This window comes from Zonotrichia leucophrys, chromosome 5 (genome assembly GCF_028769735.1).
Source record: "Zonotrichia leucophrys gambelii isolate GWCS_2022_RI chromosome 5, RI_Zleu_2.0, whole genome shotgun sequence".
NCBI lineage: Eukaryota > Metazoa > Chordata > Aves > Passeriformes > Passerellidae > Zonotrichia > Zonotrichia leucophrys.
Window position 1 is genome coordinate 44,188,433 of NC_088175.1, and position 27,069 is coordinate 44,215,501.

Consider the following 27,069-nt stretch of genomic DNA (forward strand, 5'->3'; position numbering starts at 1 on the left):
TTTAAGTTGCTGGTATGGATGTGGATCTTCCAAGTCGACTGATCGTTATGGTCTCTCGTGAGTATTGCACATTCAATATAGGCTACTGGTGTAGTCATTGTTTTTTATTGTTCTTCTTCAGTGTTAGGGTTTTTTAATAACCCAAATGTTGGCTATGTAATTTTTTCAGCTGGTAAATATGGTTTCTGGAGACATACTAGCAATGTTTAAGTAGAGCAGGGAGTTGCTTGACAGGAGATATTATATAGGGTGTTATTTTCAAGTTCTTAAAAATATTTACACAATATTGGAGTTCCAAATGGACACACTGCAATTCTGTGTGTGCATTCACACACTTGTGGGAGGCAGTAAAAACTAGCCTGAAAACAGTAAAACAGCATCACTATGAAGGCAGAATGGGGTACCTTGGATAACAGGTATTATTATCAAACATCTTTGGTAATAGAGACGTTGAACTAATGTTTCTGAATGCACAGGGTCAGTGCTGTAGTCAATTATTTTTGAAGTTGAATCTGTAAATATTATTTGGACAATGCTAATTCCCTTAACAGGCCAGGATGTTTCAGGTAATTCTGCATATTCTGCCTGTTTTTATTTGCTTTTAAAAACACTGAGAATATTCAATAGCTGTTAAAAGACTTGAATACCCGAGTTGTATGTTCTGATTTCATGCAAAAATCCTATTGTATCCTTGAAATACTGTATACAAATACTGAAATGAATTTGCAGTATTGGTTTGTGTTTTCTGTTAAATGTTGGGTACAGCAAGTTTGCATTACCAGATTTGCTGCTGAAGACTTTTTATAGGAGAATAATGAGAATAATAATGTCTTTTCTCTTTCAATGGACTTAATGTGTCTTTTGCTTGCTATGTGAATTCTTCCATGGCAACTACCTCACATTTTTAAAGAGCATTTTTCTTCTTGTGAATTTGAAGTTCGTCATTAATTTGATACTACTAGAAAGGGAAAGCCTGGTTTCTTGGCAGTGATCACTTGTAGTGGCAAGTGAAAGGGCAATCACAGTATGATCACATAATAAATGCTCAGAAATTACATTTTTATCATTCTGTATTGTATTATGATTTTCTTATGATGGTCTTATTATGGTTAAACATAAAGCTTATTTTGCTCTGTAATTCTTCTATTTTTTTAAAGTGCAGTATGTTTAACCTGCTGTGAAACAGCATTTTTGGAAATAGAGAAAGTCTGTTAAATCAGAGTAGAAATATTAAGTTAAAACCATTCCTCTGGGGTTATTTCTTCTTGATTAATTTTTTATTGGAAAAATTGATTCCAATTTGTCAAAATTTAAATAGTATTTTTCATTTTCATCAACAGGAATAGCTTAGTCAGGCAGTGTCATATATGGGAAGTTTCTTAATCTGCGTTTTGCAGGGACTGGATTAAAAGGTGATTAAATGTTGAACCAGGGTAGTTGGTTCATTAGAGTTGCGGTAAATGGACTCAAACTGCCATGATTAAGTTCCCTTGCTTTAAAGAATGGCCAGGAATTTTAGGGGCCTTCTGTAGGTTGTTCTTATATCTTGGACTGAGGTTTTATATAAAATCTAGGCAGAAGGAATTTATGTCAGATGTGCAAGATATAAATAAAATGGGACGTAACTTGTATTAATTACTTGCAAGCTTCATTGAAACCCTGGTCACAAATGGAAAAATAAGGAAAAAACACCTATCCTAGCTTTTGAACAGATAATTATTCAGGTTCTAACTGAGGAAGAGCAGTGGTGTCAAATATTTAGTCCTCTATTAAACCTTGTGTTGAGCTAGTAAAATCACAGACTCTTCTCTGTTCTCATGATAACTCGGAATTATTTATAATTCTGTGGTAACTCAGAGTTATTCTGTTCTCTGTTGTGTTCAGATCTGGATTTCAGTGGTAGCAGCGACCATGTTTGGTGTAGCTTTTATACCTTTTTTGGTTTTTCTAATAAATGGCTTTGGTGACTGGGAAAAGGAAAATTAGGTGTTATTAATTGTTTGTTTTGTTGTGTTTTCTTTTCTGATGTGACTCTATTGCTACTTGTTATTTGCTAAATTATGTTGTTAATGATTTTTGAAAATGCCACCTGTGGTTTTAATTTCATTCGATGCTGGTGTCGAGTTTGGCTGCTGAAGCTTCTCTTCACAGAGATTTTATTTTCCCCTTCCATTTATCCTCTCAATTCTTCATCTAGGTGGCTGTACTGAATTCTTACTTGTTGAACAGGTTCTTCTGGTAGGATTGACCTCACTTAGCTTTAAATGGATATCTGAGCTAGTTATCAGGATTTCTGGAATCTTAGGATGACTCAGAAATTACACATTTCTAACGACTATCTGCCTTGAATTGCACCATTTTGCTTAAAAGGTATTTTAATAATTCATATTGTGCTATGAATCATATTTTGGGCAGATTCAAAGATACAGCATTAAGTTAGTGAAAGATCTAACAGCAGTCAAGGCTCAATTTGATTTTAAATAAAAAGCCTGTTATTGCCAAGTGCTGATTCCTGTCCTTTTCTCCCCAGCACTGGCTCTTTCACAGGTTTGGCCAATTCTCTAAATTGGGCAGTTTGGTTTCATTGCATTGGCCTTATCTTCTCTCTTCCTGCACTCCTTGTTAGATCTTGATTCTCTCTTGGGTTTGCAGACAATTTGGCAGGTTTCTCCCTCCTGATGCATAGACAAATACCCATCATCAGATGCCACTGCTTGAGAAAGACCTGAAATCTAAATGACAGGAGTGGTGCAAAGGAACTTGCAGGTGCACAGGAAATATTTGACTAACTTGTCATTCATTTGCACACTGTGAATTTTAAACATAAAAAGGCCACACTCAATGTTTGAAACAATGCGCTTTAGATGATCTGGTTTTGTTTGCTTTCTAGACAGAATTCATCTATGTCCAACCAACAAATAAACCAAAGGCCTTCAAGCATGGTCAGTGAAACGTCCACTGCAGTAACCACGTCTGCTGTTGATGCAAAACCTGGCTCTAAGGTAAAGGAAAATATTTATTTTTTTCAGCTTGTTGATCACAACCTCACAGATTTTAAATCCAGTGTCCTTATGCTGTTTTCAGTAGGGCTGTGGATTTAGCTAGAAGTCTAGTGAGACCTCAGAGAAGAGGTAATATCTTCTATCCAGACACAAACCTTTTGACAGCACTGTATACCCACATGGCAGCATTGAATGGTGACTTCTTACATTATGATTATTGGGACATAGAAAGTTTGAGTGTTACAAGTGGAAGTAAATATATGGAATATTAGTATTTCAGCAAGTGTTTTAGTAGTTCAGTGTATATGGCCAGATATGATGCATGATACCAAGATTTTGCAGTTCTTACTTTTTCATGAAATCTTACTGCCTTTCCTCCTCCTAGTAACAATTAAATCCTTTCTGCCCTCACTGCATTGCACAAGCACCAAGGCACCAAGTTCACACACATAATGTTTAATAATAGAAAAGTCCATTCCTTGTCATTGACAAAGGACCTGTGTCCATTATTGAACAAAGTATAATGAAGTGCTGTACTTGAAGTGTCACCATCTATTTTAATACTTCTTTGACCTTACAATAAATTACAGAACAGTGAGAATGGTAGTGGGTGGATAAAAAGGGGTAGAGCAATATTGAAAGAATTAGCAGAGATAATTTTCTTAACTTTGACTGCAGTTCTTAAGCTTCTCAGTTGGTTTTCTTTTAAATGCTAAAGTGAGCAGCCTTTTATGTAACTGAGTTTAAGAAAGGACTTCACCGAATTGATTGCAAAGATATTTTGTTTAGTTGGAATACTTAAAATCTTTTACTACGCATCTAATTTTTTGATGTGCTTGAGTATAGGAAATTATAGAATTTCATGAGAAGCTGAAAATTAATTTTTGAAAAATTATTTTTTAAAACTTATAATGTGTAAGTTATTGAACCAACACAAAGATTATAATGTATTGTATCTCAAGAATACATTTATCTTTAAAGTGCTAGATGAAGTTATCACTGCAGTCAGCTTAGTAGATTGCTTGAATTAGTTGAAACACTTCTTTTTGCTATTTGAAGAGTTGAATTTACCAAAGTATGTCAGAATTTGTTTTTACCATATTTATCCTCCTTACTCTGAGTTTTTAAAGCCTGCATTAGAGGCAGAAAGCTCATTTTTTTCCTTTTTAAACCAGCAAAAACTTACTGGGGACCTGATAGGGTGCTTTGAGCTGGGGAGTTCTGCAGTGGCACAGTTGGCTTTAACTTGGCCAGGATCACACTTCTGCCAGAAAGTGTGCATCCTCTGAGCCCTGCTCCTGCTGCTGCCCTCTGTCCCCTGCTTGCACTGATCCAGCAGAGACCAAAAATGGGGACTGGATTCCACTCCCAGGCCACCCACATGCTGGGGGCTCATTCACTGGGCGTGTCAGAACCACACAGCTGAGCAGGAGGGTGATGCTTTTTTTGTCACAGCTCAGGGAATATCCAGAACCACCTCCCAAGGCTTTGGTTGGTCTGGTTTTGGTCTGTCTCTCTATTCTGTTTGCAGTCCATTCTAAGGGTGGCTGTGCATGCTTCTGGCAGGCTCCCAGGTGTGGATTTTTTAACTTTAGACTTAGAATAAAGCTCTCACAGAGGGTTTGCCAGCACTTTGCTTCTTCACCAAGTTTGTTTTTATAAGATTTATTCTACTTTGGGTTTTTAATTAAGATGAAACAACATCTTTCCTACATATTTCTACACTGTTTCATCATTGCATGTGTTAACAGACTTGAAATCACTTCCCTTGTTTTGTAAAGTCAGATCTGTTGAATTCCTTCACAGTCTAACACAAAAGTTATTTCAAGTGAACTAGCTGTGAGAAAAAAGTCTGTAAAATAACCTGTGTCCTTCACTCAGAGATTGGCTTTTGGGAGGTTGAGAAGAGATTTTAAGGTCCTTCCATCTACTTCTAAATGTTTCCTTCCCTGAATTCCTAATCATTCTTTCAAAGAGTGTGTTCTCAGATGCAGACATGAAGCACAATCATGAAGCCAGAGACATGTTCATGTTCACTACTTAGCCATGGCTAATGTTTTTTTTTTTTTAATATTTCTAAAATTTGGTCGTGCAAATGCCATCGCAGAATGGTGTATGCATAGTGTTGGAATCCTGGCCACATTCAGACTTTTTTTCTATAGAGCTGTGCACATTTGGGGCCAGTATTTTGATGCAGGAACTGTCTGGGTAAATCATCTAAAGACTTGAGAGCAATGCAGTCTATTGTACTCTTTGACATTTGAGGAGCATGGGCTTGAGGGAATGAAAAGCAAAAGGGCATTTTGATAAACTGCAATTATTCTCTGTCCCAAAGATCTTGTTCATAACCAGTTCATATTAAAAAGCCATTTATATTGATTAATGTTCAAGGTTATGGAGGAATAAGGGTCTGTTTCAGTTTTACAGCAAGGTACATTTGGAATTTAGTCTGTTGAAACATGTGGTGGTGTGAATGGAAGTTTATAAATGTTCCTGTGCCACACAGGGCCTTCGCCAAGTCAAAAATGAAAGGACTGTAGGGAATGTATTTACTATCTGCACTTTGAGAGCATGTTTTGGATGGGCTCTGCATAACACAAGTCATTGAATTGTTGGTGACACTGGTAGCTGCTGGTGTTTCCCTGAGGTAAACTGGTGAGGAATCCAAGTGAAGAATGTGTCTGGCAGCAGGAGCAAGCAGTGGTGACAGGAGTGTGATGTGCCAGCTCTGGGGCTGTCTGAGGCTGGAGTGCAACACGGGGTCTAGTTCACAGCCACTGCATGTGAATGCTCAAAATCTGGTGATTTTTGCAGAGTTTCAGTTTTTTCTTTCTGAAAAATAAGGATTATGTCTCATTTTCTTAGAGATACTGAAAGGATCCATAAGTTTCTAACTGAAACAATGAGATTTTTTGACTTAGAGTTTATGACTTAAACAGGTGGCTTTTTATGGATTGACTTTTTAAAAATTCCTTCTAGGTTGTAAGTTCCATGTTTTATGATGCATATGTATTTGCATATTTTGACCAAAATACAGTCTTCCTGTTTACTATTTTAAAAAGTCTGTCTGTACTTTTTTTGTTAGTCCTGTTTAAAAGAAAGAAAAAAAATTGCATAACAAGTTAGCAACTTTCCTCCTCAGCTACAAGCAGCTGTAAGCAAGATGAGGCAGTGATGGAAAGGGATTTGAAAATTTTGGCTTTTGACATTTTTGAGTTTTGTTACAAAAACTCAGCAGTCATTCACAAGCAAGTCAGCATAACAAATGTACTGAAGTCAAAAGTGACTTTTGTGTCTTCAGTGATACAGACAGCTGTGCTGACCTGCATTTTTAAACTCCTGACAATGGTATCAGAAGAATTCAAGTTAGGAACAGACTACTGCAGTGCAGAGAAATAGTTTAAAAATACACCTTTTCTTTTAAACCAATTTCTTAGTCTAGCCAGTGGAAACAAGGTGTGATTAAGTATCTGTTATGCTTTGTTTTATTCCAGAGCAGAATGAGATAATCAATACTGAAGATTATAGGAGAATTTTAATTACATAAAGCACCATAAAATGATAATTTTGTTTCCATTATGGGTATCGGATTGACATGTAATACACAGCCTTTGGACAAATTTTCCTACTCCTGTGCCTTGGAAATTATTTGGTCCTTTGACCAAGTCCAAGGATGATTTTTCTACATTGTGGTCTGCATTTTTAAATTATTAATATCAGAGAAAGTGCTTGATTAAAATATCTGATTTTAAAAAAACCCCAATTTAAATGCTGCTATAAGGCTAGATCAGCTGCACTTCACTGCTCCTCAGTTCCTTCACCCTTCCGAAGATCTACATGAGAGAAAGATTAGGAAACTAAATTCTGTATGTTTTGTAAATTGATTTATGTTCAGCTGCAAAGTACAGATAAAGTAAAAACAAAATAAAAATAGAATTTTGACTTTCAGAGCTTTAACAAATTTGGGCCTCATTATTTTTCATCACCCTTTTAATGTTGCTGTTGCATCTTAACATTTGGCGGCAATTTTTAAAAACTCAACTGTCTTGTTTACTTCTCATTTTTCTTAACCAAAGCCCTTATTTGGCCGTGTTTGCCCAAAGCCAGTGCTCTGCAGCCTGTTGGCTGAGTGCCTTAGCACAGAGACACAGCCTGGGAGATTTGGTGATTCCATCCTGAGCTGGCTTCTGCTGTGAGCTGGCTTTTGCTGGCTGGATGGCAGGGGCACCTCCTCAGAATCCTCTTGTACAGCCTGCTCTGCTGGGCTTGTGCCAGCAGCCCTGGACAGGTGCACAAGTGTGGGATTTCTGTGGTGCCCTGGGTGCTGCTGGGCCTTGTGCAGGCTCCCACTGAGCTGTCTGGGGAGGTGGCACTGCTGGGGAAATCCTCCTCCTCACTCCTGTTAAATCTGCCTCACTGCTTCATATGCTGTAGCACCAAAAAAGAAGTGCATTTTTTCATACTGGTTTTAGCCAAATCTTCATTGAGACAGGAAATTTAGTGCTGATTGGTAAAGTCTGGCCTTCATCAATCAATCAACAGAATCCATTTAAAGTTACAATATTCTGCTAGGGTTATTTACATTATAGACAGCAGTCTTCTAGTCCAGATGTTGCCTGCCTGGCAGGAACAGTACACTTGGATTTTTTTCTGAAGTTATCCCTTGTGTGTGATGAATATACTTGTTTCCATAGCTGCTGTTTGCCTGCAGAGCATCTGTACCCTGACAAGCTCAGAAATTAAAAAGAGAGACACTGTAGGAAAGAATTTGGACAGCTCTTTTCTTGAAGAACGCGGCAGCAACTGTAAGGGTAGTCTGTCCTGAAGCACTTGGAGAGCAAACTGGGCTGAGGCTGGAAAAGAACAGGAAATTACTCACTGAGTGATGTGTGCTTTTTCACACATGGATGGGCCTTGCTTGTTTGTTTTTGAAATAGTTTTGTCCATGTGGGTCAAAACTGAGGTTTCAGTAAGACACAGATCATTTCCTAGGCCTTGTGATTTCCACTGGCTGCTGTGTGGGTGTGTTCCCTGGTAGCCTCACTGTCTTCTCTTTTTGTTTGCAGGGCCAGAGTCCAAGCATTTTATTAAGCTATCAATGTTGTTTGAATTTAAACAGGAAGGAAAAAGTAAAATCCACCAAAAAGACCCCCTGAACCCCCCCTCCAAAAAGCCAAACAAAGAAGAGCAAGAGTAAGATTCATCTGCTCAAAGTCCTGTGTAGAGCTTGTGCAATATTTTCCACAGGCTTGCATGCAGCTCTCAAATATTCTTTCCAAGCACACTAAAATTTGCACAGTTCCAACTTCTGACTTGACACAGCAGTGCTGCTGCTCTTCAACAGGAGCTGGCACACCATCCTGATGAGGGTGGAGGATTGACTTTGCTCTGTTGTAAATATCATTGCCTGTTTACTTGCCCTTGAAAATGCCATGAGTACTTTGTTGCTGTGTAATGAAGTATAAGTTATTGCAGTGAGAGTATTTGTAATATGAAATGAGTCTCAGTACAGCTTAGAAACCACTGCTCCATTATACTTTCCAGGTTGTGAAGACTGGAAGCAAAGTTCACAGCTTTGGAAAGAGGGAACAAGCCATCAGGAGGAATCCCAATGTCCCTGTGATAGTAAGAGGCTGGCTGCACAAACAGGTATGCATCTGATCACCTGGTTCTGTTCATATATTCAGTGCAAGCATCAAGGAGGAGCCAGTGCTTCCAAGGACCTGGGAAAGCAGAAGCTCCCGTGTTGGTGGCACAGGGCAGTGCTGGGTACTTCCACAGACTTCCATAATCAGGAATTTGTGCTTGGCAAGTGTGAAACCCAAGGTTTACAAATGGCTTTGATTCAGAAGAGGAAACTGATAAATGGAAGTCACCATCTCAGCTCAGTGTTGAGGCTGTAACTTTATCTAAATGTGGTTATTTTCCCTGGTTTGTCCTGCTGGCTCAGTGTCAGGCTGATCTTTGACTCCCTCAGAACACAGCCTGAGGCTGGCTGTGAAGGCCTTATTCTATCTACTTGGTTATGCCCTTCTACCCTGATCAAAGGCTTAATTCCAGTCCCTATGCCTTTTTGTTCTCCAGAAGCAGAAGGGAGAAAATGATGGGAAATGGGGACATGTAGCCAGCAAAGACTGGATTACACAATTTCATTCAATGAACAGAATTCTACAGCTGCTGTGTCTTGAACTCTTAAGCTGACAGAAACACATCTTTGGGTGTAATAAGTAAATAAAGCTGTTTGTTATATGAGAATAATTCCCCTGCTTCTCATTTCGCAGCCCGTGCCTACCGGATTATCACAGAGATCCAGCAGCTAGATTTAGGGGTGGGCAGGAGAAGGCTGAAATCTGAGGCTTACAATTATGGTTTTACATGAAAGTGAAATAGCTGACAGCTGTCTGCTTCCTCCTGGGTGGAGAGCTGTAATTCTGCTGTGCTCCACTCTCAGCTCTGTTGACATCACTACCCAAGTCCATTAGTTCTCAGGACAGAATGAGAACTCGGACACAGTATGTGTTGCCAGCCTTGTGGCATGAAAAAGGGAAGGGAAGAAAGTCCTTCCATAGATAATTTGATTGCAGAACGGAGGAGGGAAATAGCTAGGGCAATGTTGTATATCCTATTTCCTTCTGTCCCCTAACCTTGCTTGTAAACCCTTAAAATCTGAAGGTGCTTTTTGTCCTGCTGGTCCCATTGAAGCCTACCCGAGCTGAACAAGTTGTACTTGCCTAGGTTATAGTCTGGCAATTTTAAAAGCTTCAGAAATTAATTTCAATGCAAATAATCCTCATTCTGACAAGGTTATATATATCTATATCTATATATATATCTCCATAGGCATATTATATTATACTTCATTAAAATTTGCACATTATGCATCCTGTTTTATTTCCTAAGGAATATTTGATTAAATTACATTTTAGGCATGGGTAACATATGGTGATTGAATTATAGGATATCATTGCCTGAAATGTGAGGTCATACTTCACAGCTGTGTAGTGATTTTCATTTAGTCTGCAGGCAATCTTTGTTGGAGTTTGTGCCATCCAGAAACACACTTGGTTTCCTTATTGCAGATAAATCTGAGCAGATAAAATAAGCACTGGTTGTGTACAAGGTTAATCTGAATGCTGTTAGGGATGAGGGTTTAATTACTTAATGAAAATTAGCAGTTTGACTATTCTGCCCTCATTACTTTATAGCTGGATGTTTTGCCTCTTTCTTAGTACACAATATTTTGCTGAGATGGAAACCATTTGTTTTGCACTTAGCAATCATGTTTAGGTAAGCTTCTGGTAAACTACTCATTGGATCAACACTGTGCCTGTTAACTTTCCTTAAATGAAAAATGTACCACATTTCTTGCATTTCAGGATAGTTCTGGAATGCGGTTATGGAAGAGACGATGGTTTGTGCTTGCTGATTTTTGTTTGTTTTACTACAAAGGTGAGTAAATATTAGCTGTTTTGGGTTAGTCTGAATAGTTCACCTGTACAAATCATGGTGAATGAATGAACTAACTGAGCTCTTCAGATAAAGTTAGTTGTTCTGAGATGAACAGTGAAACAATTGCTTGGCCAGACATCTTAAATGCACAGCAAATTCTAGGCCGGAGTAGGGGAAGCAAAGGATGCTGTATGATATTTTTTCACGTCATTTATGTTTGGTGAGTGACGCAGTTTACTTTGCAGAACATCTGACTGGAATAAATAAGATTTATCCCATCTCTGTACCTACTTGCTTGCACTTGGACATCTGAGTTTTTTAAGAATATGCTATGGCCAGATCAAGGCATTGGTTCAGTTTTAATCTAAGGGACAAAGTAAGACTGAGAACTTCTGAATCCAGTAATTCTGCCAAAAAAAGAGAAAGGTTAGATGTTATCTTAGACCAGACTAGGTATTAGGTAAGGTTCTTTTCAAGTTTTCATGTACTACAATTTTTGAAAAGCATTATAGAATATCAGACTTGAAATTAATATTTCTAGATGCTGCATTTCTACTGTCGATCCCTTGGAGCCAGCAGTAAGAGAGGTTTCCTAATTATAGCCATTAGCCTGCATGTACAGTGCTAAATGGAAGGTCCATCATGTTTTGCAGCCTGTCACTGCTCATTTGGCACAATAAGCTTTATACTTCAAGTGTATTCTTCTGGCTGAAGCTAAAAAGCAGCACCCAACCCTCACCCCCCCAAGAAAAAAAAAGAAATAAAAGCTCAATAAAAACTCAATCTGATTAGGAAAACAAACTCCAAACTTTTATTCTTTAAAACATTTTTCTGCATGTATTATTGGTGTTGGATCATAAGTGAATTTGTGTCAGAAGGGACTTGAGGAAGTGTCCCATCCCAGTGCCTGGTGAAAGCAGGGTCAGGAAAGGAGTCAGCCCAGCTTGCTCAGGCTTTAGTCAAGTCAGGCACTGAAAAGCTCCAAGGATGGAGATGGCACAGCTTCTCCCTTGGCCTATGCCCCTGCTGCTCTGTCCTTGGGAAAATGCTTTTCCTTATGTTCAGTCTGAGCCACTGTTGTTTCTGCTTAATGCCTGTTTTCTCTGTGTCCATAAAGGAGAAAATATTGTTTGCCCACTAAACAGGGTAGGGAATTAAATTCTATTTCTTTATTCCACAGACAGCAGAGAGGAGTCTGTTCTGGGGAGCATCCCATTGCCCAGTTATGTCATATCTCCAGTTGGACCTGAAGATCGTATCAATCGCAAATTTTCTTTTAAGGTACATTTGCAAAGCTTATCAGCTAATCACATTTATTTGCATTAGAAAAGCTGCTGTTGTAAACAAGAACACCATCTATTTTCCTATTTTGCTTGTTACTAGCTTTTAAAAGCAGACAGGTTTATTGACTGCCTGTTCAAATGTGACATAGCATTTTTTTTTGTTTATGAATTGACATTCACGTCTGTTACTCTGTAAGTGTCCTTACAGCTTAATGAAGTGTCCCTGAGTAAAGAGCCTGTTTCTAAAATCAGAAATTAGTATTGACAAGTTGTTCCAGTACTGTGTACAAATTGAAATAAAAGTTGTCTTATTTACTTTGTAATAGAGTACTTGATCTCATAATGGACTGATGTCTGTTTGGTTTTGTTGTGGTTTTTTTAAAAAGAAAAAAATCGACTCAGATCTCACAGGTAGACTATGACAGCACTTTGTCATCCAAAATGATATGGACTTTTTAAAAGGAGCAAGTACTCTTGTTTGATATAGTTTATGGGTGGTTTTGTGGTTTTTCTTTTTCTAAAAATAAATATAAGTATATAATTTGCAGTTCTAGTCTTCATTATAAAAGCCCACAGATATGAAATAAAACATATTTCTTGACAGTGCCAAAACCTGACTCCAAGTGATTGTCCAAACTGCAGCACTTAGGCAAAGTTGAGCAACTTCCATGCCTGTGGCAGATTTAAAGTCAGAGCAGAACTTGTTTTTCTATCAAGCAAATCAGCTATGCACTTTAAATTAATTTACAAATCAGGTTTTGATCAGGCATACTTTAGGAGATCTAGAAGGAATCTCTGTTTAAATATTTTCTGTGCTGAAATTATGAAGAACATGTGACTTTCATTGGATTTTGATTTTTTTTTAGGTGTTTTAAAGTTGAGACTGCCTTTTTTACTTTCAGTTCTGTTTTCAAGTGGATAGTGGTTTGAAATTTATTAAGCAAATATTAACTTTGTAAATGTGTTTAAAAAGACCTGGTGCACTTTGTGGAAATGTTTATTGTACTTTTTCAAATGCATTGAGCATGAGTTATCAGGATAAAACTACAAAGCAATCTTTGTTTAAGAAAAACATTCTACCTCCAGTATTTACTGAGTGTGATTCATAAAGCCCTCCTTTTCTAGAGCCTTTTCCTAGGAGGAAGCATGTACTGAAAGAGGGGAGCTCAATGTGCTTTTCTAGGGTTCCCTGCTTTTTATTTTATTCAAATGGTGTTTACACACTCTCTTAAGTCCCCACTGGGCAAGGGGAGTGGAATCCATGGTTTGGTCATGGTTAAACCTTTCCAGAAGCAAATGCCGACTTCTCCTGTTCCTTTCAGGATATCATACCTGCATGAGCTCTACCAGGTATTTAATCTGAGACTTTTTCTGGAAATACATGAGACTTTCCACACAGGGTCTATCTATATCTATTGATATAGATAGAAATAGGGTGTTGATAGCAAAAGAATGTTTATGCTAGAAAACTCTGTAAAAAAAATCAGCATTTCATGCATCAGTTTGTCAGGCCAGTTGTAACTCTGCTTTAGGTGTTTGATGATGGACTGCAGGCTGGGTGCTGCAGTGTGATTTTATTCAGACCCAGCTCCAAGGGCAGCAGGAGGATTTTGTGCAGTTCCTGTGTCACAGACCCTGTCCAGCACTGATGTTCAGTGGTCACAGAGCTGACTGTGGGCTCCCCACAGCAGGACACCCTGTGCTGGCATCCATCACTCAGCAGCCATTGCCTTTATCTCCTCTCTTCAGAACACCTCCAGACCCAGAGCCCAGCTGGACATTGTGTCTCGCAGTGTAGCACAGCCAGAAATAGAACACACAAGCAGATTAAGTCCAAAATAAAGATAAGACTTTTTTTGCACTGAAGACCTGAATGAGTGGGAGTACATGCTATGGCATTTCTTACATTTAGTCTGCTCTTCACTGAGGTTGTTGCAAATCTTCTGTTACAACAGAAGGATTGTCTCCCATTTGAAGTAGGAGTGAGTTTGGAAGCTAGGGAAATAGCAAAACTGGAAAAAATTAAACTCTTTTGTTTGCAAAACTAGAGGAAGGAAATTTGCTAAGCAAAATACATGGGTGCTTTTTGCATATGATTTGGTTAGAAGGAGGCTTGTGAAGCACATGCTCACTGGGTCTGTGTTAAACCCTTCAAAGTGTTAAAACGTGTGCTGTAGGTGTTCTCAAAATCCTTTTCCTTTCATCACCCTCTGAGGTCCAGCTTAAGTTTTTGTCTCTTTGGCTGTTTAACAATTACAGGCCTGCAGAACAGCCTGTAGGCTTTTGAAATCAATCAAACCCCTACTTTGAAATATATCCGTATGTGCATTTAATTTCTTTGGTTTAGAAACTGTGCTTTTAGGTCTTTATTTTGATACAGTTTTTGAGTCTTGACTCTTTTTTGAGTCTTCTCTACTTGTGCCAAGCAAAGTGCTGTGACTAGCTGGAAGCCACTGTCACTAAGCTGTGTATGAGCCTGGAACTCAGGGTCCTTACTGCATTTTTAGTTCAGCAGCTCGCTTCCTAAAGATATTTAGTTAGGCTAATAGCTACATTTTAAAAGAGTAGTTTTTCATTGGTACCAATATGAGTGAGCACAAATTCATTGTTTAGATTTTAATGTGAAAAGGCTTGCAGAGCATTCATATATAGCTGGAAATACTTGTGATTAACAGAGAAATGACTGTACTTTGCAGTAATACAATAATTTTGGACAGGAATAGTATCAGTTTATGGAGGTTCATGTCCTCACAGTCTCTTTAGAAGCCTTGTTGTCCTCAAATAAGGAAAATTATTTTTAATTGGTCTTAGTAATGGAATTATTTGTTCATTGCTTAGACCACTGAGACCAGGACGAACTTCCTAACTGTTTCTTTGATCTTGGTGGTTTTCCTAAAAAAAAAAAAATAATTTGCCGTAGTTTGTTCCTTTATGTTCTCTGAGTCAGTGTTGCTCGCTTAGGGGGCTCCCTTATTATTCTGGGTCTGGGGAGTCAGGAGAAGAAATGCCAAGGGTTGTAAATTTGAGAGGTGCTGTTTGGGAATTTGGAAGAGGGGAGGGTTCAAGCTTCTAGAAATCCTCAAAAAGCTCAATATTATTTAAGGGTGAAAGATGAGTTAGGGTGTAGTGGGCTGTTATTGAGTTTGTAGCAAAGGTTCAGAGTATTATTTCAATTTTGCTCAGAAAAGGTTGTAAATATCAAAATTCAGGGGAAGGAAGAATTTTTTGTCCATTATAGGTCATTGACAGAGCTAACTTGGCAAGATTACAGTTATTAGAAAACGGTTCCTTTAGTTATCCCTTTGTTCTGCGAATGGTGGCTTTTCTCTCTTAGGTATTTTGAACAAGCGGAGGTGAACACAACAGCTGTAGGCATTGGTTACTTTTAGTACAGTCTGTTATTAAGGTTTTTTTTGTTTGTTTGGGTTTGTTTTTTTTTTACATGAATTTTTAAATGATTTTAACTTGTTTTATTTTTTTTGTCCTTGTCTTGTTCTGTTGATATGCTCTTGGGGTTTACTGTCCATTTCTCCTACTGTGCACTATGGGAGAGAGACTGCTTTTCTTCTCAATCTATCCACATTAAGGCCTCTGAATGCATGAATAGGTACCAATATTATTTTTTCCCTGTTGTGTGTATGGTGTACATGTGAGCATGTGCTGTGTTCTAGGCTTTTTAGTATGCTCTAGCCATCCTAATAGCTTTGGCTTTAAAAAAAAAATCCCAAACCCAAAAGGCCTGCTAGCTTCTGTCTGCCAGCAGGGACAGCTACAGGATGTTGGCACAAAGTGGCTTTCTTGCATTTAAAACACACTACTAATAAATAACTGAAATAAATTTGAATTTTCCCTTAACCAGTGTTACATATCGTGAAATTCAGGATATTGTGTTTGTTGGTAATCGCACACCATCTCCACTGTCCCTTCTGAAGCTGGGAATGTTTGTGAGAGCTTCAGTCTCTCAAGAGAGAGTGGTGCAGCACAGTTTGCATTTTGATACTGTTTTCACCTGCAGCCTCTTAGGCAGTGCTTGCAGCTGTGTTCACAGAGAAAGCTAAAACACAAGTGGCTTATGTTGATCAGGGCATACAGGTCAGTTAAGACATCTGTTAAATCCATTTCTTGGTGGGCTATGCAGTCTCCGCAGGTAGTTCCCTAAAATTCTGGGGTTTTTTAAGCAAGTATAAAACCAGTGAATAGTTGGGTCCTACTGCATCATCTGCAGTGGGACATACATAGTCTGCTTTGCTGCAGGAATTGATTCACTTCTGAATTTTAACACCTTCTGTGGGATCAACCTGCTCCGTGAAGGAACTCTGTAGTCATGAGGTCTCACATTAAAGTCACCCTTTTCCTTTATATCTGGAGCTGCCAGTTTTTGGTCTCTTCATACACTGGATGGTAACTGTAAATTATAATGAATTAATGCTCCAAATCATATTTGGTTTGAGCATTCTTGTGTTCTGAAAATGGAGATAAAAAGACAACCCCCCAATAACACCAGAGAACCAGGGAAACATGAATAAAGTCCTTTGATTTCTAAATATGTGGTTGATCAGAGCTGTTGTTTAATATGTGTAAGTCCTGTTTTCCTGTGTTCAAGGGGCAGCTAATGGTGAGAATTGAGAAGAAACCACCTTGTATTCCCTTTTTGGCCAATGTTGTTGGGAAGTGCAGACTCTTCTGTGCAGGAGAGAGTCTTGACTTCTTTATGTAACCTTTTCCTTCTCTTCCTTCTCCTCCTCCTCCTCCTTTTTCTAGCTGGCTGTTCTACTTCAGTCTCCAGTTTTCAAAACAAGCTCAGCCTTCCTTGCTTGAGGCACAGAAGGGAAAGGCCACGTTTCACACATTCAGGGGAACAGCCTGCCAGGGGAAGGGAGGAAATTCTGCACAGAACTTGCTTAAAAGCACTGTAATAGCAAGCACATATTTTGCTCTTTGGAGTTGTTGATACAAGTCTGTAAGGTCATGGTAATTTGGGAAATTCTTGGTAAACAAGTGAAGTTATAATGTTTAGGAAGGGCTGCACTGCATTAAATAGCCTGGGTTTTGTCAAGACTATTGTATTTCTTCTGAAGCCATCTATGATTGTCTCTACGATAATTTTTTTTAAATTTGATTTAGAATAACAAGGGGGAGAGGATATCATCAATAGAAAAAGACCAATTATTTAGGCAGGCTTTACAGAGCACGTTTACCCTTTAGAAACAGATGTAGCCAAATGAAAAATTTGATAGAATTCTTTTTCCTCTTAAAAAACCCCCATCTCAGCAGTATTTAATGCTATTAGTTTTTGTGTGTGATAGCAGGCTTAGTTTTATAAAAATAAGTTTTAATTACTGATTTCATTTTAATATCATTACAAGAGCTTTCAAGCAGAGTATACCACCTTCAATTTTTTTGGCAAGTAAAGAGATGAGTATCTCCCTGCTGATCTGAAGTATTGCAGGGCTTACATGATTTTCTAATCTTTATACTATTGCTAATACAAATATGGATGAGATTTTAATAAATTCAACTAGCCTAGAGTTACAAAGGTATTCCATATTGGATCCATTTGAATATTGAATATATTTATAGAGAAATTGCCTGGTACCTCTGGTTTGCAGTGGAATTTCATGGAGAATTTTAGTGTGCAGAGATAATTGCCAGTATTTTATGTGCTGTGATAATTCCATCAGTATTACTAACTTTTATCAGTAAGTCTTGTGACTTTGCAGCTAATACATGTTCAAGTGCACTCTTTAACCAAAAGATCCTAACATGCATTGTAATCAATTCTTAAACTAGCAGTTTATTTGCTTAAAAGATAAGATTTTTGTCTATGTTTTGTCTGAATAAATTTCTTTATTAAATTAGTTGGGAAAATTGACTTGCTGATGCACATCTCATTGAGAATTCCTTAAATTTTTTCAGTATAGGGATTTCTTCAATTTGTTAAGTATAGTATTTGTGGCAAATGAAATGTATCAATTAAAAGAAAAAGAAAAGCTGAAATTTCCCACTGTGAAAATGAGAAGCACTGGATTTTCAGCTTAATAATGCCAGAAAGACGCAGAAGAATTTCAGTAAAACTTGGAGTGTTTTTTGAGTTTGCTGCACTTAGAGCCCATTGTGGCAGCGTGATAATTCACCCCAAATTCAAGAAACAGACAAGGAAAAGTTGTTTTTAAGTTAATTTTTGGGAGGAAAAGATGTAAGAGCTGTCTGACTTTTACTTCTTTTTTCTTCCAGGCTGTTCACACAGGTATGAGGGCATATATTTATAACAAGAATTCTGTCATTGGCTCTCAGGCAGAGCACACAGGGATGAGGACGTACTACTTCAGTGCAGACACCCAGGAGGACATGAACGCCTGGATCCGGGCTATGAACCAGGCTGCTCTCATGCAGACACGCTCCTCACTGAAGAGGCAAGTTCCACTCAGAAGCTTTAAAAAAAAAAATTAATATCTTACATAAAAAAAACCCTTACCCTCTTACAAAAACTTAATATCTTCCATAAATCGCTTTCATGGTGGTATCTGACGCTGCTGTTTGGAGATACGTATATAAAACTCTTTCATATTTTAAATAATTATTTTTAATTGTTTTAAATTTATTTATCTTTATTTTAAATTTAATTTCTCTCTAATTATTTTTAATTTATTCTGTTGCAAAATAATTAACTGGTATTAATTAAGGAAACTCGGTGTTCAGTATCTCTGTATGCATGCAAGTTGTGTGGCCACATTTAGTGACCATGATTAATTTCTCTCTGTATATAATACTTTAGGGAATTTCAAGTAAAAAGTTCCAGTTTCTGTGGGCAAGTTAATACATCTGCCACAGCCCATTGGCTGCCTTTGGGGGAGAGAAGTAAAAGAGAAAGAAAAGAAATTTTATGAGTTGTTTCAAATGAGTGTTTAGAATTAGGATTGAAGTGCTGTTAAGGGGAAAGAGTGCTAAAGACAGGTAAATTATAAGTGCATAGAGTTAATGGATATCAACTAATTTATGCAGGTATGAACTGATAATGAACAAATTCAGCTGTGCCAAAACGCGCTTCCACATTTTTTCCTTTTCTTAAAATTGATGTAGCCTCCTTGATGTTTTGGCTTTGGAATGTGATTGTTTCCCTGCTCCTCCATGAGAAGGAACACTGCTGTGTGAGACAGCCCTGCTTTAGCCACTGTGGGCTGTGAGGGTTGAAATGTTAGGGTGCATTTCTCTGGGTATCTCACACTGCTTTCTTCTGGTCACTCAGATATAATGAAGGGATCAGTGTCTCTTCCAGAGCTTTGCATTCAATATGATATTGTGTTAAGACTTTTTAGATTTAATTTAAATTTTAATAAACAATCTGGTACCTCTTTCTTTATCTTCTTTCTAAGGACAGGAATAATTGAAAGAAAAAATTGGGGAAGTCTGGCACATTAGAAGTATTGATCCAATGTCCTTACTCCTAAGCAGACTATTCTTTTCTAATTAGACTGAAGTGAAAACAATATTGTCATGGCACTTACTCAAAATTTACTTTCCATAAAGCTTTTAAGAAGCTGAACTTAGTTTCAGAGATGGGGTGCCACCCTGAGATCAGTGAGAACCCATTGCATTTTGTGAGAACAAAAGTTGCTGAGAAGGTTATTGTTATAAGGAGATGAAGAAAATTGCAAATGAAGTATGTTATATGTCAAAAGCAATGTGAAACTTTCAGAATCCTCAGACATTTTATAGTGTGTTCAAGTTGAATATCAAGATTTCTGGTATTATTTAGTCAATAAGGTAACTAAGTAAACCAGTGTGCACTGCAGCATGGAGCAATTTTTTCTTCAGGAGTAGCTCCCCAATAGAAATTCCCTGGGCAATAGTACTGACTTAAATGTAGATACTGCCCTGTTCTCTTGGCCAGAAGTGAGTGGTCCCTGAGACATCTACAAAAATATGAAAGACTTTTTTTATATTTTGCATGAGCAGTTGGCAGCTTTATTTCAGTTTTTGGCTTTCAGTGCTTCTTGGGACAGGAAGATTTTTTTAATTTAAAGCTTTTTTGTACATTATGTAATATTGAACACTTCTTTTGTACAATACTAGTATTTTCAGTCATTTTTAGAGATGTATAGAAGTAATTTCTGCTTCCTTGACAGCACAATAAAGGTAACTTTTGGCTAACTGGGATAGCAATTGAGTTTTGCTGAGCATATTTAGTGTAACCTGTCAAATTTATCACAGTCTGCAGACAGTGATTTTGTGGGTATCCTTTGTAAAAGAGACCTTACCAACTTTTCTCAATTAAACAGTGTTTGTTACTGACACCTGTTTTCTTTTCAGGGAAACTGAAAAAGTGGATCAGCAGGCTGTTCCCCAGGTCAATCATGTGGATGCCTGCAAAGAGTGTGTGAGGGCAGAGATCACAGACACAAAAGGAAGTTATCAGAAATCAGGTGAAATGCTGGGATATGATAAGCGGGAAGAGATGAGAAGAGAAAAGGAGGAGGAGGAGCGTTACATCCACAGAAAAGAAACTCTGGAAACCAAAAAGGGAAAGGCTAAGCATGCGGTGACTGAAGCTGATTCATTATTTCCAGACTTGAGGAATGCATCCTGGTCCCAAGTAGCTCAGCCAGCTGAGAAGAATGGAACTCTCCCTAGTTCACTGAGTGTGGGTGCTGGCCTGGTGGAGCAGAATGGCACTGGCTCATATAAAAGAGGGTTTGTTCCCAGAACAAATCCAGATAAGCAGTTTCAAAGGAAAAGTAACATGGCTCAAGTGGAGCACTGGGTAAAAGTCCAGAAAGGAGATACAAAAAGGTTAGTAATAGTCTTTAAATAGATGGCTAAGTGGCATTTTCTTAAATTAAAGGAAAATGTGTGTTAGTAATATCTGTAGTGCAAATCTGAACAATGGATTACAGAGACAATATGTAAGAAGACTTACTCTTTCCTTCAGTGCAGAATGTTATTTTTCAGGCATTTGTCTCCTGGGAAAGCCAATATGGGATTTGCTAATCAAATCTCTTTAACACTGTCACAGTTTTGCAAATAGAATAAGTGAGATTAGCATGCTATTTTATTTTCCTTCTTTTAATCATGTGGATGCTTAAAACTTCTTAAAATTTGCTGAAATTTTGAAGAGCCAGAACGTGAAGGGCAACCCTCAGTTACCTCTTATTCATAAACAATTACACAATATAAGTTACAGGTAATTGTTTTCCACTTCAAAACGTAAGGAAGATGGCCTTTTGAAACATTATGCTCATTACTTTCCTTCTTTCTTCTACTCCTGTTCCAAAGACACATTCACTGCTCTATGTCAGATCACTGCACTCAGAGTCACAGCGTCTGTATCACATATTGAAAATCTCCGTATATTCGTGTAGTTAATGAAGACATCCTAGGATGGTCTCTGGGATTTTCTTTTCCTATTTTCAGTCCCTGAAAATTACATTAATAGTACCAATAGGTGAAATGCACACTGGAATGCTTTTGTAGTTTGAAAATCTCATAATTGTTTTGCTTTCCAAGTCAGATTAAGTACCAGTTGGAGAACTGAAGTGATGAATATGTGTGTCTGCTCAGAATGTCCCCTTGTGTCAAGTGGCAGGAAAAACAGTTGGGCTCGATGCTGCTTGTGAGGATTTGTCCAATATGCTTATTCTACTGAATTAGTGTTTTATAAATCTGCTCAAATCTAATTATAGTATAAACAAACAAGAGATATTGGCATGTGGTTTTTAGGATGGAGGAAACATTTTGGGAATTTTTAAAAATTATTTTTTAAGCTAATGTTTGTCAGTTGGAGCCAGTAAGATGTTTAAGGCTTCCTATTTTTGTGTGGAAGTCCATTCTTCTACTCTTTTATTGTTGAAATTACCCTTGAAGAAGCTTTCTTGCTTTCTTATGTTATTTAATATTCTTTTGAACTGCTAGAGTCAATTAACTTCCATACTTTTTTACTTGGATATCAATCAGGACTTCCCAAAAGAATGAGATTTTAATGAAAAAATGTACTTGGTAAGTTAGTTCTTATTACACACATTGATTTCCCTGAAATAATACAGAAACCAATCAAGCTAATGAGCTAATGCTTAAAAAGCTTCTGTTGATGTTTTTTGCATCAGAAATCCTGGCAGTGGCAGGATTGACTAATGACTAAATAAGTATGGTTTTCTTCCAAATTACTCTTTCCAGTAAGTTAACTTTAGGGGTGTGTTTTAGGTGCGGGGTTAAGATAGTGTTAAGATAGCCTGTTCTTCTAGAACAGGCTTTGTTCTAGAAGAAACCAGCTGGAGCTGCTAAATATTCAGTGAAAATAAAGATAGATGTATGTATGTATGTCTGTGTGTATCTATTTCTAGATATAGCTCTATATCTGCATATACATATCTCTAAAAATGGCTATTTTGGCTCAGTTGACCTTGTTTTCTTTGCCTTTTCCTGACAAATGCCATCATATTCTCTGCATTCAGGATAAATTGCATGTTACCTTCCCAGAGATTAACAGACTCATCTTTTAAATGGCACCTTCTCTTAGCCTTAGAAACACTGCTGAGTTTCTGCAGTGTTGTTAAATGATGGATAGAAGTGGAATGTTAGTTGTCAAATATCTTCCTAATTGCATGGTGTAGAAATTTAAGCTAGAGTTGATAATTTGATTGACTTTTTGTTTTGATTTCAGAAGGCAGTAGTAGAGCACTTAATTTTTTAAAGCTCCATGTTGATTGATATTGCAGCTGAAACGTTACAAATAGAGAACCTCTGTGGATTCAGAGGGCTGGGTAGTTCTTGAACACAGAGTGAGTACAGTTTTTATTTGTTTCCTGGCTCAGGTGCGTACAGAAAGTTGCTTATGACAAGAAAAGCCTTTCAGCTGAAGGGTTCACACAAATACTGAGGTGGTTCATGTGACTGCTTGTAGGAATGGCACCTTTTATATAGATCTTCAGACCTTTCAAATAGATGTTTTACTTCCCTTTTTAATGAAACACTCTGTATGCTGAGTTGTAGATGTTAGCTGTTGCTTTGGGGACTCATTGGGTTTTTATTTGGTTCCAGTGCCCGTATAAACTTATATATTACATATAAATTATAAATAATTTGCTGTTTCTAAGAGTTTACTTGCATTTTAGAACTATATAAATCCAATTAAGCTTAATATTTCCTCACTAGATGCAGTCATGTTGAGATACTTCCTTTCCTTGCAAATAGTGTTAAAACCTTTCATGTTATGCAGAACTTGCTGTTCCTTACTGATTTGCTTAAGGAAGGAACATTACTTGTCTTTGTTAACTTCTGTGCATTCCCATGAATGGGCACAGTGTTTCTAGTAATAGTACTTGTTGTCTTTTGAACATCTTTCTTCTCTTTTTACAATATCTTCTTGTGTGATTGCTTCCCATTAAAGTCCCTGAAAGTTTTCATGGCCAATGGTCATATAATAAGGGATCAGGCCATTTATGCACTCTTTAATGTCTGCTTTCCTTTTTATCTTCTCTATACCTCATCATTCAAATGAGGGAGATTCTCAAGAACAGCTGCTTTTGCTCACTTTTAACCTCCAAGAAAGCAATAGTCCATTGTGGACTAATTTGAGCCATTTGGGACATGGTTCTTTACCTAGAAGTTTGTGTGTCGTCTTAGAGCCTATTTTTATATGATGCAAATTATCTCTCAAGCATCTCAAACCTTGTGTGGTAGAGATGCCACCAGCTTAAAGCCTGTCATCTCAGCTTGAGGTTTCTCCCTGCTTCAGATACTGAGAAAACACAATGTGCCTGCATGTAGGCAGTTGCCTCCAAAGTTCAGCTCTGAATGTGACTTTCCTGTGCAATGTTATCCACATTCAACTTTGTTCTCTTTTTATAGAAGGCTGAAGTATTGCATGAAAGTGGCTCATATCAGCTGCTCCACGTACTGCTTTCAAAATAACCGTTTTTAGTTCTTCTCAAAAAACCTCATCTTTTTCTAGAAGGAAGGCATGGCTCCCCTTGCTCCAACGAAACTCATGTTGTCTTTGTTTTCAGGTTGGTTTTGCTCCTAAAGCTGTCAGCCCTGGTGGCTTCCTTGACTGCCACCAATTCCAGCTGATCTCAATATTCTGCCTTTTAATGTCCAATTAGAAAATAATCGCACACAGGTGGTTTGCAACATCTGATAGTTTGCTTAGGCCTTCATGAGGTCTTCACTAAATTGGGATATAGGAGTGGTCAAGTCCCCCTTCCCTGTTTTTCCCCTGAGAAATCACCAAAGCAATCTTAGTTTCATGCCTGCCTCAGATGTCCTTTTGAAGCATTATCTGCTCCAAGCATTCTTGATTCTTATTGCTATCTAAAGGAAATACATTTCTACCAACTTTGTACCACATGTTTTCTTGTTTGGCAGCAAAGTACAGGACATTCAAAGTGCACATAATGTAATGAATTGGAGAATTAAGAGAGGTTCCATGACCACTGTATGCTAATCTTTGAGTTGCCTGTGTTCATACTACCTGCCTGCTTTAACCTTCACTCTGAAATTCAAGGTAATATCAAGATTTTGTGGTATGAGAGAGCAGAGCCTTCACAGATTTGTAACCCTCCAGGCAATGCAGGCAATTATTCTACTTGCTGGCCTGAGCAATTTTGTATCCTCTTGAGATTATCCATATTTCAGGGTAGTCCAACAGTGTCAAATCCTGCAAGTAAAAAGGGATGGTGGCAACTACTGAGCAGCAGTTGCTGGTAGCAATTCATTCCTCCTTGTTTCAGTTATTCTTGGATGCTGAATAAAGATGTTCTTTTCCATCCTGGCCTTTTTTCCATGTGGAATTCCTGCAATTTCCAAACCATGAGGTCTCCCTCTCATGCAGAGTGGAACTTATTGAGTGGAGTGAAGAAAAGATGCTTGGAGTTTCTTTGTTTGTGTGGTTTTTGTGCTGGGTTGTTTTTTTTAATTTTGGTTTTTTTTGGTGTTGATGCTTTGTAGCAAGCCTAGCCAGAATTGTTTTCTCTTTGGAGATTCTGAATCAATGAGAAAATGACTCCAAGTACAAAACCCCCAGATATTTGATGGAAGAATCAGAAAATAGACAGGCAGGCTACAGAAAGATTTTGTCTTCAAAGGAGGAGAGGGAGCTAACTAGGCTTTGTCACAACTTTTGCCAATTCTGTCTTAACACTACGTGCTGAAATATCTAGTTTGTATAGCTTAAGTGTTTTATGGGTCCAGTACTAAAGCCAGGATGTAATACTACTTTTTATATTCTAATTTGTCAATGACCTTTGTTGTAAAAAGTCTCATCTTGCTCGAATCAGTAGAACCAGTAGCAGTTGCACTATTTTTAGGTGAAAATAATAATACAGACTTGCAGACTCCAAGCAGTTTCTTACCATTTTCTTTCTTTTTGCTTCGTTCACATGAACAAAAACTATCTGAGATATTCTGGGATTGGTGAGAGTTCGTCTTGCTTTTAAAGATATTTATATTGAACATGCGTTTGTTTTCGTAAACTGCACCACCTAGTGGTGAGCACACTTTCTGTGAAAAGGAATATTGTAGTTTACAGACTCACTCGATAAACATGAAAATAATTTCGTTCTTCATGTTCTTGACTTTCTTTTTAATTCAAGTGCATAATACTACTTTTTCTTAAGTTTATTTCTAGTAGTTCATCCTAGGTTAAGCACTAAATTAAAACCCTGTATTTCTGCAGTGTAGTGTTTGTGAGCAGGATAGATGTCGTTAATATTGCTTTGTTAATATTTCTGTAAATTCTGTTAAAATGTCTGTTATATGTCTTGTAGCTCCTATGCTTATGTCATTAGAGGTGGTTTTTTTATCAGTCACTCCCACTCATCAGTGTATGCTAAAATTTTCTTCCCTTTTTTTTTTTTTTAACAGCCTTGCTTCAGATCAGACTCTTACACGTCAGGGTCCCAATCCTCCTTTTCCTGAGAACTATCACACTTTGCCAAAGAATACCAGGCAGCCTTCAGGGAGCTCACCACCACAAAGCCGCAATCTGCCGAGCGACTACAAATACGCACAGGATCGCGTCAGCCACTTGAAGATGTCCCAGGAGGAGAGGAAGGCAAACAAGGATGGAACTGTTTGGCAGCTGTATGAGTGGCAGCAGAGGCAGCAGTTCAAACACGGCAGCCCCACGGCCCCACTTTATGCGGGTTCCTCAGACTTCATGGACCGTGCTAAGTCAAAAAGCTCATTAGATGTTCCGCGGTCCATATCTGTTCCGCCCTCTCCGTCTGACATTCCTCCGCCTGGACCTCCAAAAAATTTTCTCCCACGGAGGCCACATACTCCTGCAGAAAGGCTCACGGTTAAACCATCTGATGAGAGACAGACTGTGGATGTTCCTCTGGCTGGATCCCCCAGGAAGATTCGGAATCGTGCTGTCAAGGTTGGTATCCATTTAACTGATCCCAAACCGTTCTACACGTGGTGTCACACATGGGGGGTTTATTTAGTTGTGGTTCATTGCATCCTTCCTTGTGTGTGAAAGATCATGTGAGTTGTAAAAGCTAATACAAGGAATAATTTCCTCCTCAAGCTCTTGGCATTCTGATCAGATTTAATAACTTTTGCTGGTCAGGAAAGCAAAATTGTTGCCACATCACATAGGTATGGAATAATTTTAATAAAAACAGGAAGGCATATCTTATATGTATAAAGTATACAGATGGTAGTATTTTAATGTAGAGAGTATGAAGGCAAGAATATGAAACTCAGCAGGATGGAATCTTTCTTGATTATTTAGTTTTGCTTGTAGCTTTGTGTTTGCTGTGCCTGCTTTCTCTATATGTTTGCTATTGTAGTTATTCATACAGCTGATTCTGGTTTTAGTTATGGTAAAATCCATATTATTATTATTACGTATATTAATATTTTAGGTCCATTGCAGAATCTTTATCAGTGAGCTAACCAAATTCAAGTACTGTTGGTCTGAAGCTTCACTTTTCTGAGTAGTTTCAGTATGCGGGTTTTTTCTAGAGACTTCTGTACCCTCTTTCCTATAGGTTTCCCTATTCAGTACTCTAATTGCTCTTCTTGCCTAAGGAATTTGGGGAAATTTGTGTGGAATCAATGAAGGACTGATTTGTCTTGGTAGATTTGGAATAATTGGTATCGAAATCCTCTGTATTCACTTAAATCTCCAACCTCAGCCATGGGCTCTCATAAGGGAAGATATTTGCAAAGGGAGAGACTTGTAAGTCCAGATACCCAGTGTGAGTTTAGGACCATGGCTTTAGGCTGCAGCTTCATGCACAGTTTAGAGTTTTTTCAGTGTATATGTGGTGTAGCTGTTGGGTGTCTTTCAGCATTTATAGATTTATAATATTCTGTCAGAGGATGAAATAGTC

At 37.9% G+C, this 27,069-nt stretch overlaps 1 protein-coding gene across 11 annotated transcripts in view; it reads left to right on the forward strand.

The window, feature by feature from the left end:
• The window catches only part of PLEKHA7 (pleckstrin homology domain containing A7), a 145,467-nt gene that overhangs the window by 88,131 nt on the left and 30,267 nt on the right, over positions 1-27,069 (forward strand). For 9 of the 11 annotated variants that reach the window (XM_064714977.1, XM_064714978.1, XM_064714981.1 and 6 more), the window contains 7 exons: positions 2,891-3,002; positions 8,547-8,651; positions 10,379-10,451; positions 11,632-11,732; positions 17,969-18,147; positions 20,045-20,524; positions 25,592-26,108. In XM_064714977.1, the coding sequence (XP_064571047.1) occupies positions 2,891-3,002; positions 8,547-8,651; positions 10,379-10,451; positions 11,632-11,732; positions 17,969-18,147; positions 20,045-20,524; positions 25,592-26,108 (1,567 nt within the window). Of the gene's footprint in view, positions 1-2,890; positions 3,003-8,546; positions 8,652-10,378; positions 10,452-11,631; positions 11,733-15,238; positions 15,342-17,968; positions 18,148-20,044; positions 20,525-25,591; positions 26,109-27,069 lie in introns of those variants that run through there. The other 2 variants (XM_064714980.1, XM_064714988.1) reach the window with 2 other exon arrangements.